The sequence below is a fragment of the Schistosoma haematobium genome, chromosome 1 (assembly GCF_000699445.3).
Source record: "Schistosoma haematobium chromosome 1, whole genome shotgun sequence".
NCBI lineage: Eukaryota > Metazoa > Platyhelminthes > Trematoda > Strigeidida > Schistosomatidae > Schistosoma > Schistosoma haematobium.
Genome location: NC_067196.1, coordinates 88,161,870 through 88,175,370, shown reverse-complemented (window position 1 = coordinate 88,175,370; position 13,501 = coordinate 88,161,870). Strand labels below are relative to the sequence as shown.

Sequence of the window (13,501 nt, the reverse complement as noted above, 5' to 3'; positions counted from 1 at the left end):
GACACCTCAGCAACACATGCCTATGACTTCATCAGAGATTGAGGTGAGGAACTTCAAATCTCTCATCAAATATCTAAACTTTTTTTTCAATTTTTTTATAATTTTTCATTTATTTTTCCTCTTTCAACTTTATGAATATCCAGCCAACTGAAGATAATTCATATAATGTTAAATTATCAAGATACAGTCATCAACAGCACCGACGTCAATCCAATAAATCAAATTTATCATCTTATTGTATGTCATCAGATCATGAGATGAATTATAATGAAGAATGTCAAAAAAGACAACTATTAGGTAAAGACTTAGATGTAGAAGGGAAAAAGTATAATGAGGATGAAGAAGAGGAGAGAGAAGGTGTTGAATATAAAGATGATTGTGTTGATGGTGCTGAAGCTAACGGTGATATAGACGATATTGATGGTGTTAATCATGTAGATCGGAATAATGCTAATGATGATAATAACGATGACGACGATGATGATGATAACGATGATGACAATGATAATCCCTATTCAATTGATCAACAAACTAACCATCATTATTCAACGTCATTTCCAACATTGACTTCAGATAGTTTAAGTAATTGTATATCACCAATGTTAGCTGCCGCCGCAATGGCTGCGTTAACCACTGGTTGTTTTCCAACACCATGTAATCAATTAAGTCAGTTAAATTATTCATTATTATCTAAATCTTATGGAATATCTCAATTATCACCACCACCAACTCCTCTGCATCCACCACCACCACTAACATTACAACCACCTGTACCCCCTTCATCATCATCGTCGTCGGCACATACGCAACGTTCACACATAACAAAACAACAACAACTAGCATTTTTGAATTCAACACCAAACAGAAATTCAAAGGTGAGCGGTACTCATCATTCGCACTCTCATCATCACCAACATAATAATTGTAATAATAATAATGTCAGTATTAATAGTCTATCATCAGTCGGTTGTAATTCGTCATCTCCAATTCATTCGATTCATTCAAATAATGATGGTTATAATACAATTACTAATAATAAAAGTAATTATACATCTACATCACCACCACCCCAGCTTTCATCAAGATCGAATAGTCCACATCAACTGTTGAATAATCGATTAGTTTCATCAAATAATTTAACTTATTTATCATCAATGGATGATGTTGATGAAGAGAATGATGAAATGGAAAGTGATGAAGGTGAAGAAGAGATGGAAGGAGAAGAAATGGACAATTCTTCAACCCATGGTAATAATCATCAATGGACATTTGAAGAGCAATTTAAACAAGTAAGTTAATAGGATTGTGGCTGCAAGGGTGGGGTAAGGTGGTTACTATACTTTGAATGAGTGTATGTTTCTTTTTTCCTTGTTATATACTCATCAATAATGGGAAGTTTATTAAGAAATGATGGGGAAATTTTACTGCAAACAAGATATTCTCGAGAGCTGTTTTCATCTTTCAGTCGACCGTACCGTGGAAAATTACTTCGGAAATCTAAAAATAAAACTAGATCAGGAGTAGTTTTGGAAGCTCGGGGGCATGATCTTAGAGTCCGAGGGCTACTTAGTCACATAGTACCTTTTTGTAAGCACTATTTAATGTGTTAAATGCATACTTTAAAGGACTTACTGAAGAAGAAGAAGGGGATCCGTGGGTTAGAATGTGATGTATCAAACCTAGGGTAGAAGTCGTCTAACAACTCCTTCCGTTATGGGTATACAGCATCTCTCCAGATTCTGGTTGTTTGACGGAAATACCCCATTTCCGTTGCACCCTATTAAACTTGGACGTAGGAATTTCATCTTAGACCTCTTAATGCGCTCTAACTGACCTGTTTGCCGTTATAGGAATTAAACGAATAGATGTTTTAGTAAATAAACTCGACAGGATCATTACAATATTCAAAGTAAACTATTATATTAAAGTGGCAACTATCGTTTAGTGGTGATTTAAACCAATGCACATGTCATAAGTTGCTTACGACTAACTGAACAAAGAATTTTACTCAGTAATGACAGTAGTTTGATTGTTAAAGTATTGAACTTTGCACCAATCAATTACAAGGTTAGGAACATAACACACACTCTACTACAATTCAGTCAAATAGTACGTACTGTTGCTAACCCTTGTATACTAAGAAATGTACTTGATGATGTATTATGTTTTAAATTGAGTAACAGGAAGATAATAGTTGAAAGTTAACACAGAGATTGTTTAAATTATAACTATTTTTTAAACAATCACAGTAACAATAAGCTTATTTGAAGATGATTGTTCTTAACAAGATGCTATAAAATGACCATTGTACTTAATTACATAATGATTAGCGCTGAATACTTATTGACCACTGAATTCCGATTTATTTACTACTGTCTGTAAAACTGGAATGAGTAACTTTGAGTAATTATTGTTGAGAAGTGTAAAATTACTAAAAAAAAACAATAGTGTTAGACTGAAATCACGAATCTATCAATGTTAGACCACCATTGACAAACTGGAAGCACTAGACGGCCGTTTCATTCTAGTATGGGACTCATGAGCAGTGCGCATTCATAATCTCGCACGCAGGATTCGTACTCAGGACCTTCAGTCTTGTGCGCGAGCGCCTAACCTATAGATCACTTGGCCGGCATCCAACGGTGTTAATATTCTAGATTCGATTCCCGCAAACGGGATCGTGGATGCGCACTGCCTAGGAGTCACATACTAGGACGAAACGGCCATCCAGTCCTTCCAGGTTTTCAATGGTGGTCTAACATTGATCCATTCATGATCTCAATCGAAAACTCAATACTCTCCACAAACCCATATCAAACGTAATTCATTCTATAACGAAGACTGCTTTGATTCAGTCCTCTCTCCACAAAACAATCTAAAGTAATGCATGGAATTTCGCTTAACATAAGACATTTCTACATCTGGTATTTAATAGAATTCAATATGGTATTTCTTAGTTATCTAACAATTCACCAATATATTTAATGAGTTTATATTTAGTTTAAGTTGTAAATCTTATTTTTCACAAATTGATCTTAGTTAGGTCTCAATCGGGAAACTAGTGAGTAATGAGGTTTTAGTGAAAATTCGTTGTTGTTGGTAATCTGACATGTCAGGATTGAATCAGTTTTCGCTTATGTTTTTGGAAGATAGTTGTACAACATCTCAAATTGTTTAATGTGAGAATGATGTCAGTGGACGTTCGTTTAGCTGTTTTAATGGTTCTGAAGGTCTTGCGTTCGACTTCTTCCTTTATCGGAGCCTAGGACTGTCAATAACACCAGAGGAGCTCCTAGCGAAGTTAAGAATATATACATACATCAACTTATTTTATTAAAAGTACCTTCTCTCTATCCTTTCTCTTTCTTTCTTTCTTTCTTTCTATTTTTATGATGTCACTATCATTTTTTGAGAAGATTGACTTGATTAACAAAAACATTATTGTCACATTGTCATGAGTTTCTTCCATATTCTTCTTCAAGTATGAACTATTTTGGATACCTTAAAGTTTTATCATTAAAAAAACGTTGTATAGATATACATATAAAGCCATCAATTTTGTATATTATACTTAACTGTTACCATACTATATATATATATATATATATATATATATATATATATATATATATACATTAAGTACCATACTTATTGATTATTGAAGTCATTGAAGTAATAAGCCTGAATAAAGAATGAACTCCTTAATTAATGCTTAGATGTCACATTTTACTTCCCCCTTTGCCTTACTCTCGCTCTATCTCTCTCTTGTACCATTTATCTCTCTCTCTCTTTCTTTATCCCTATACATAGAAATTAATATTGCAATAATATAACCATAAGGATTGTATTCCTTTAGAAAAAAAAATTAATACAATTTAATAGGATTATAAACATTACAAAAATTTATGATAAAGTTTGAATTATTAATTAGATCGTTTAAGTATTTGTATTTGAGTGGGTACGTACGCACAAGAGGTATGCACGCGGATGTATCCATCTATCTATCTCTTTATCTATCTCTATGTATATATAATTAAATCACAATGGTTGATTAAAAGTACACGGAAACTAAAACTACCTATACATAAACATATACATACAAGGTAAATTGTATAGATAAAATTATCCAAGCATTTTATTATTATAACTATTTATTTATTATTATTATTATAATTTAACTATTTATTAATATTATCCCCTTTATTATACAAACATACTGTTGATACTTAGATAGATGCTGCATACAGATTGACTATAGTTCTTCTCCTTTTTTTTGGAAAAAAAATTAGAGTAAATGTTTATGAGACGAATCCCTTAGGAGAATAAGAGTATATAGATACAATTTAATCCATATAAATATAGTATAGTATAGTAGAGACACAGTTTAATCTCAAGGGGCTATAAAAATTATACTTTTGAATTATCACATTTGATTTATACTTGATATAAATTATTTATACTGAATGAATGAATGAATGAATGAATGAATGAAATGATTTTAATTACATGATGGTGATGGTATTATGAATCTTATTATTATTATTAATACTAATATACCTCATAATTTATAATGATCCATCTATTTACTCTTAACTTTACTTCTTTTTTTATTATAATCTGTGAAATGTTTCTTCAAGTGAACATCTACGAATATTGATTACTGATAGAAAAGGTGTTCTTTATTAGTATATGATAGATCGATATGTACAGTTACTTACTTACGCCTGTTACGCATAGGCCGCTGATCAGCATTCTTCAACCCACTCTGTCCTAGGCCTTCCTTTCTAGTTTTATCCGATTGTTGTTCAGTCTTCTCATATCTGCCTCCATTTCTTGGTGTAACGTGCTCTTTGGTCTTCCTCTTTTCCTTTGGCCTTGAGGATTCCATGTGAGGGGTTGTCTTGTGAAGCAGTTGGGTGATTTCCTCAATATGTGTCCTATCCACTCCCGGTGCACTTTCCTGATTTCGTCTTCTGCTGGGATCTGATTTATTCTCTCCCATAATAGGTTGTTGCTGATAGTGTCTGGCCAATGGATCCGAAGTATCTTGCGTAGACAACTGTTAATAAACACCTTTATCTTCTGGATGATGGCTTTCGTAGTTCTTCAGGTTTCTGCCCCATACAGTGGAACTGTCTTCACATTTGCATTGAAAATTCTCACCTTGATGTCGTTTGACAGACAGTTGTTTTGAGTTCCAGATGTTGTTTAGTTGTAAATATGCTGCTCTTGCTTTGCCGATCTGCATCTTCACATCTGCAACAGATCCACCATGTTCACCAATGATGCTGCCCAGACATGTAAAAGTTTTTACATCTTCCAAGTCTTCTCCATCAATTGTGATTGGATTGGTGCGTGCTGTGTTGTATTGGAGTATCTTGCTTTTCCCTTTGTGTATGTTGAGACCTACTGTTGCTAAGGCTGCTGATGTGTACAACTAGATTTCAAAAAACAGAATGAAGTTTATTTTAGAATAATCTTAATTAAGAAGAGAAACTAAAAAAAAAACATTATCCTGAAGTGATCTGTAATTGAATGAATGGAGTGGATTTTTTTTATGTGGCTGGTTTATTCACAAAAAGTTTATTTGTCATTCTGGACAATATCATTAATATCTGCTACATATAGAAGTGAAGTTAACCATTATTCCATGAATATTAAAACATTTCTTTATAATAGTCTTGTTTGTGATTAGCTGCCATTGTAGATATATAGGTCTTAAATGTGTGATTGTGTTCTTGTAAACTGTTTTGTTTGTTTGTTTGGACTCTAACCACACGATTGATGGGTCATTTATATGTAGATAGATAAATTGGATACATATTACCACCATATATTTTTACGGTAGACTGACCTGAATGTCATGTTTCCAGAAATACTGTAATATTCCTAGAATTTCTTCAATATACTGAATTTTAATATCTTCCCAGTTGTCTATCGTATACTGATGTCAGTGATAATGCATCATTGTCTGTTGGTGGAAAGAGTGTTTAGTTTTTCCAATGTTATGTTTGCCATAGATATTATAACTCGTATATTATGTTGTATCTATCTTATTTAGTGCTGTCTTTCAGTATGCATAAAATCAAATGGACTGATTACAGTGGTTTGTGAACAATGTGAATACTAACTGGGTTTTTTAAATTTTTATTAACACATATTTTGATCATCCATCTTTTGGGGTCCATTTCTTAATGCTGTTTCACTTCGCCAGGTACATTTTTCTTTATAAAATCACTGGGGATAGCCATTTTATGTGAGGTAAATAAAAGATGAGATTCTTTAATTTCCTGGAATGAGTACGAGTTCTTCTGGATGTTAACTATTCACAACTTTTCTTGTACAGTGTTAATTTATTACTGTTGTCATTCACCTTATCGTATACTGATGTTTCAAACATTCCATTGTTTCATCTATTTACTATAATATCCAAGAACGAAATTTTGTTTCTTGATATTACTGTTGTAAATTTGATTCCTCTTAAGATATCATTAACCAATTTATTAAAATTTCCAAGTTGAATTCTCTTCGAAATGAATAATGTACCATGACTAATAACTTGTGTTCATTAACAAACTAACTGAGAATCGCACCCAAGACCTTCATTTTTTGCAACATTGTAGATGCATTGTTCACTGGGATAAGACATCTGTCCACTCCTTTCTGGTTTTCAGTCAGCAATGTAAATTGTAAAACTCAGCAATCTCTACAAATTGATCTATATATATATCATTAAACAAAAATCGAGGATTATCAACCAAGTAGTCACTCTACAATGGTTAACGTCATGTTTGACTAATCCGTAGTACTGACTGAAAAGTGAATTGACATTGCGTATACTATGTTTTAACATTGGATGGTTACAGATAACCAATAGGGGGCCATATACGTTCTAGATTACATAATAATTGATATTTATCACCAAAAGACATATGTAGTCTTTAAGGAAGCTCATACTTTAGATCGGATATAAACTCTGCGCCATCGAGTTTTATTGTTAATGATGTTAGATTTTAGTTTTATTGACCAGATACTATTATTCATATACTCAATTTAAGCCATACGTTAAATGTGCCAACTAATGACACTACCCAATCATTTAGATCAAAGTAGGCAAAGTAAGGTTTGAACTTGTTACTATGTGACTGTATTTTACTTATTTTAACACAGATATTGGTACAATGAGGCACCAAATACATATGCACCACATGAATCATTCGGTTTGTGTGAGGGTTGGGATACTTTCCGGGTGCCCAGACCGAAGCAAGTGGTTTTCTTAGGGGGCCACACCCGGAGCCTTTGACCTAAAGGTCTGATCCACAAGGCAGTGGAGCATAGTGAAGAGATGCATTCCCATGGTAGCCGGTGACCAACGACTGGTTCATACGCCATTTGTTCCCACAGGATACTGGAGCCCATGTGCACCATTGGTTTGGGATCCGGTTATAACGCGAATTTCATATTTACTAACGGTTAAACTCATACAATTGATCTTTCTAATCTCCAAGTTCCTCATATCAAGCAAAATATTAAGTCACCGGTCTATAATTTCATTCAATCTCATTAGTATGTTTTTGTGTTCATTTCCAATTTTAAATGATACTCACACCGTACCATTCGTCTTTATAATTTCAAGGGTACATTGATTTTAATCTCCAAGTTACTCATTAATATAGAGATTATTATCATTTGTAACACATGACTTTAATAAAAATTCTGTATAACTTATATTTTTGATGAAACAACACAAACACACACACAAACATACACACATACATACACACACGTACATGCATACATAGTAGTCTCTGATTTTCAACTACACTTTAAATGAGATCAGAATGTAAATTTTGTCAATAGACCCACCTTAGTAACTCAGAAAATTTATGGGTTACTTTTTCTTGAAAATCTTACTCTATGGTACTCTTATTTACTTATATCTTTTTTATAATTAAAATTTATAATTTTTTTAATTAAATGAAGTCACCTAACTAGATTCTTGATGTAATTTTTATAAATAAATCTGTCTATCATTATTTGATATGGCGCCTAATTAATTATCAAAATTACTACTACTCCTTCTAGTACTATCGTTAATAGTAATAACAGTTATTATTATTATTATTATTACTATCATAACTAAGTAAGTAATTTTATTAGTAAGGTTTCCATTTTTAGTAGCTTTACTTTAGTATAAGTGTGGTGCGGGTTACTTATATCCACATAAGTAGTATATAACAGTAGTCAGGCATAGAATGTATTTCAGCAGAAGATCGATGAGGAAAGAACGGAAACGGAATGTAATTGGTATAAAAAGGAATGAACAATGAAATCTGAGACAATGGATTGATGTTTGCAACAGGAATAGTCAAGTTTGATATGATGGATTGATATTTTGAAAAATTCACGAATTACTATATGGTTTATTGAGATACTCTGTAATTTTGTGCTCAAATACATTCGTTTGTACCCATTGGTGCTCTTGTTCACTACATAAGAAATATATTGCTTAATAATCAAAAGACTACAGAAATAAAACTGGGAAGAGGTTGGCGTATAGAGTAGAAATTGTAGTGGATTATCAATTCAGTTAAATTAGTTATCAAGTGAATTCAATGTTTAATTCCATTCCCTTAGTGTGTAGTTTTCTTGTATTAAAATGTAATTCATTTAATTATCCTATTGTTATTACTTAGTATTACATCATATTTTAACTAAGTTTATTGAAATGATTCAGTTGATTAGTTAAATTCTAAATTTAAATGAGAATGAATAGATGTAGTTTACTTATTAACTAAATGACGTAATCATTACTCATGGGAATGGGATAAAACTGATATCTGATTGGTAGATCGGATGTAGGTAGATTGGAGGATGAAATATCTATTTAATCAATGACTATAATCCTCAGTTTAGTGGTTGTGGAGATTGTTAAGCTTTTGATTGAAATCATGAACCGATTGATGTTAGACCACTATTGAAAACCTGGAAACACTGGATGGCCGTTTCGGAGCTAATCCGTGTCGGGTAGAAACAGGTGTCTACCTCAGTACAATTGAAGATGGTCGCGCAATTTCGTGGATTGGTTGAGGTTAGACAATAACACCATTGGATGCCGGCTCAGTGGTCCAGTAGGTTAAGCATTCGCGCACGAGACTGAATGCCCTGGATTCGCACTTCGCGAGCGGGGTCGTGGATGCGCACTGCTGAGGAGTCTCACAACAGGACGAAACGGCCATCCAGTGCTTCCACGTTTCCAATGGCGGTCTAACATCAATCGGTTCATGATTTCAATCAAAAGGCTATAATCCTGTTACTAATTAGATAACAACATTTATTAAATACCTTTAGTTAATTAACATTTAAAATGAGAGTAGAATAGGTGTCAAATTTCTTAAGATTAATGATCGGATATTTTAACTGGATCAGTAGAATATTATGATCAGTATATACAATTAATTAGAGAATGAATTTAACATGAGTTAATTATCGATTATTAACATATCCAACCAGTTGATTAGTATACACTAATTGAGAATCAACTTGTAACCAGTGTCATATTTGTCTAGATATTAGCACTGATTGACTCTTAAATACCCTGGTACTGCCGAGAGTGGGGAGGGAGAGTCAGCTCTCTCACTGGAAATGCTCTCATTTGGCCACTAGTATATAGCCTCTTCCGGGGAAGTCCTATTCACTGCCTTCACGCGGCATTACTGTTGTTTACGAAATTGAGAAGACGAAGAGCGAATGTCCGGCGCTTGAACCGGGTTGGTGGATATGGAGGATCCACCTAGGGGAGTTGGAAAACACTGATTCCAAACCAGTCATGCACATGGGCTCCAGGATCCTGAGGAGAGAAAATGGGGTACGAACCAATTATTGGTCAACGGCTACCATGGGACTGCATCTCCTGACGTTGCTCCACTGCCTTGTGGATCAGACCTTTAGGTTGAACGCTCCGGGTGTGACCTCCTAAGAAAACCACCTGCTTCGGTCTAGGCACCCTTTTTGTACCAATATTTACGTGTTCAACTAAATAAATAAAATTTTAAAAAAGCTACTATCTCCAACTACTTAACATGTCTTTTTTCTTTACTTTGAACACTTCTTCTGACACTAGTTTTGCGAAAACATTTCAACTTCAAAATTTGTTTGTTACCAGTTAATATATAGTTGTACATGGAATTCATTTTTTGAAGAGTGTAGACAAGTTATAAAGCCAATGAGCACTTAATTAAATATGTCTTGAATAATAATAGATTACTATATGCACAAAATTACAAGTGTCGTTTCATGAATATTTTATACATTCGGAATTTAACCAATTTTACTTAGATGTTAGTCAACCTACCGTCAGTTTATCAAAAATGGACTGTATATACATGCATATATATCATAGGAAACTTACTATAATATTCTGTACTTCAATTACAGTACTTTCATATATAAATTTAACTACTCTGCTGATCAATCGGATGCTTCGAAGTTGATTTTTGAAGCTATTTGTAATTGTCATACAGAATAATATTAGCATCAAGTTTGTTTAAGTTGAGTGTATTAGTGAATGAGTCTGCGATATGGAGAAAAAGACATTTCCGGTTAGTTAGTAATTCACTTGTAAGTTACAATATGTCACAACCACCAGTAGAGTTTAAACCCTGTTGAATGTAAGGAAGTTACCGACTGAAAATAATGGAAGATTCCTGAGCAATGTCACGAGCTGGTTGAAGTTAGACATTTAAACTATCACATACTGGTCAAGTAGTCTGAGGGTCAAGCCCCCCCCCATAATGTGGTCCAGAGGTCTTGATTTCAATCCCCTTTAAGTGGGTTCGTTAACGTGCACTGTTGAGGAGTCTCATATTAGGACGAACTAGCTATTTAGCATTTTATGGTTTTCAGCAATTATCTAACATTGGTCAGTTTCTGATCTCAAGAAAACTTCTTAATGCCTTTTTATTAAACTTCTACCCATAAATTTATAATTTTACCATTGGTTTAAGGGATTTAACAACATAGTGTATACTGTTGAAATGAGATTTTGGAAAGAGATGGTAATTAATAGGAAACCTTGAATTTTAGCTTTTACGTTAGTTGGCACCTAAATGTAGTATCACCTAGTTGATTTGTTGATTATTATATGATTCATACATATATCTTGAAGAAATATTCAGCAAATATAAATGGTCGTTGTTTTGATCCTGAATTTCTATGATTTCAATAATAGTTTCTTTTATTCATAGACTGATTGATGTAGTATTAAATATCGCCGGGTAACTAATATTGGATCGGAAATTTCAAATATTTTTTTGTTGTTGATGAGTCCCAATCACCCTAAACTACAATTTCACAGAGGTCTTTCTGTTCCTTTCATTCATTAAACATTATAAAGATTTGTATTTTAAAGTTATTTTGACACCGTTTAAAATCGCCTCAGAGTTTCTTAAAGTTTCTTAAATATTTACATTAATAAGCATTTGTTTGTTGGTTCGGTCTATTGAAAAGAAAACTGTGTACCTATCACGAAGTAACATTAGTTGAATGACTATTGGAAACCAGGAATCAGTAATAAAGCTGTTTCGTCTTAGTATGAGATTTGTTAGAGCAGTGTTTATCTACGACACTATATGGGAATTCATGTGAGCATTTCTACTGTATTCCATCATTTTGCTCATTACTCTCTATTATTTATTATGTACTATTTCCTTTGTTTCCCAATTTCAGTTATACGTTATTTCAGATGATCCAAAAAGAAAAGAATTTCTTGATGAACTTTTTGTTTATATGCAAAGAAGAGGTAAGTGATATTGAAGTAACTAATTATCACTATTCAATTATTGTTTTGTTAAATGAGTAGATTGATTTATTAGTTTATAAATAGGAATAGAATCTATAGTAAGTGTGTTTTGACCCATTCTGGATATGTTAGTTGAATGTATATACATCTCAATGTATTGTGGTTCATATCAGTACTTGAATCCAGTACTTCCAGCTTGAAAACATCTAGGATTCTATTATTAGCCACAATTTATCTACTCTAGAAAATAAACGTTGTGACGTAATAACTAGGTTGAGGCAATCCACTCCGGACACATACAGGACACACGTACACCAACAATGAATGGTATGCAATTCATTTCTATATATAGATATTTGAATAATTCAAATCCTGACTAATAATGGTCTAATCAACTATATGTTGATCCAAGGAATACATTATTTTGATGCTAGTTATGAGTAAATGCAATGCTTTTTTTTGGACTTATTTCTTCAAATACTATATGAGGTTACTATGATTATTTGTAATATAAAGCTGGTATTGATTAGTTGAAAGTTATGGATAAAGAAATACATTTCTAACAAATCAATCAATACCAGTCAATAACATCATACTGTTGTATTGATTAATAACTATGTAGTAGTCAATATCATGTTTGTCTTATCCTTAGATTTGATGAATTTCTATCGATGAAACAATCCGACAATTAACCTGTGTACCTACCATTGAGCTAGTTATGTTCAATTGTCTCATATTAGGATGAAACAGATACGATTTAAACAAGTTACACACGAAATCCCCTCAATCAATCATTTGAAGGTCATTGATAGAATGAGCTGACGGTTATTTTAATAACTAATGATTGTTAATAAGTATTAGTTCTTTAGAAATTTACTTTTATCATTCATCTTCTTATATATTGATGAATCCTTTTTTAGGCTTGAATAACTAATGTTTTAAAAATTTAGTTGTTTAGCCGCTATTTAGAATCTGTATCTCATATTCATTGAAAATTTAAACTAGAATTTAAATCCTCTTATATTTGATACATGCATTGTTTACTGACTCATAAAAAGCATGTAAGTATCACACTATGAGAATTAAAATAGTGCAAAGTATCTTGTTTTGGTAAACTTAGATGTCCTTAATGTTTAATACAAGCATGGTTTCTAGAAGTTTCTGATATTTGTTCCGTTCATTTAGTGGATGCAGAATATATATAGTTTTCAATGGTGGTCTAACATTAATTGGTTCATGATCTCAATCAAAAACTTAACAATCTCCATAACCATTATACTGATAATTACCATGTGCCCACTAGTGAATAGCTTCGTGAGAAAATTCTAGGAGTTCTGGTGGGAAGCCATGACCAGTGGAGCTAATCCATATCGGGTAGAAACAGGTGTCTACCTCAGTACAATGGAAGGTGGTCGCATAATTTCGTGGATTGGTTGAGGTAAGACAATAACACCGTTGGATTCCGGCTCAGTGGTCCAGTAGGTTAAGCATTCGCGCACGAGACTGAATGCCCTGGATTCGAACCCCGCGAGTGGGATTGTGGATGCGCACTACTGAGGAGTCCCACAACAGGACGAAATGGCCATCCAGTGCTTCCAGGTTTTCGATGGTGGTCTGGCATCAATCGGTTCATGATTTCAGTAGAAATATATATAGTTCCGTCTGTTAGGTTGCGCAGTACTAAACATATTCATAAAAGAT

General features: G+C 33.2%; 1 protein-coding gene across 1 annotated transcript in view; it reads left to right on the top strand.

Moving 5' to 3' along the window:
* ARID3A (AT-rich interactive domain-containing protein 3A) overlaps nt 1-13,501 on the top strand; it is a 51,972-nt gene that overhangs the window by 13,976 nt on the left and 24,495 nt on the right. Inside the window, exons 3-4 of the mRNA XM_012939045.3 lie at nt 144-1,289; nt 11,728-11,800. Coding sequence (XP_012794499.3) covers nt 144-1,289; nt 11,728-11,800 — 1,219 coding nt within the window. The remainder of the gene's footprint in view (nt 1-143; nt 1,290-11,727; nt 11,801-13,501) is intronic.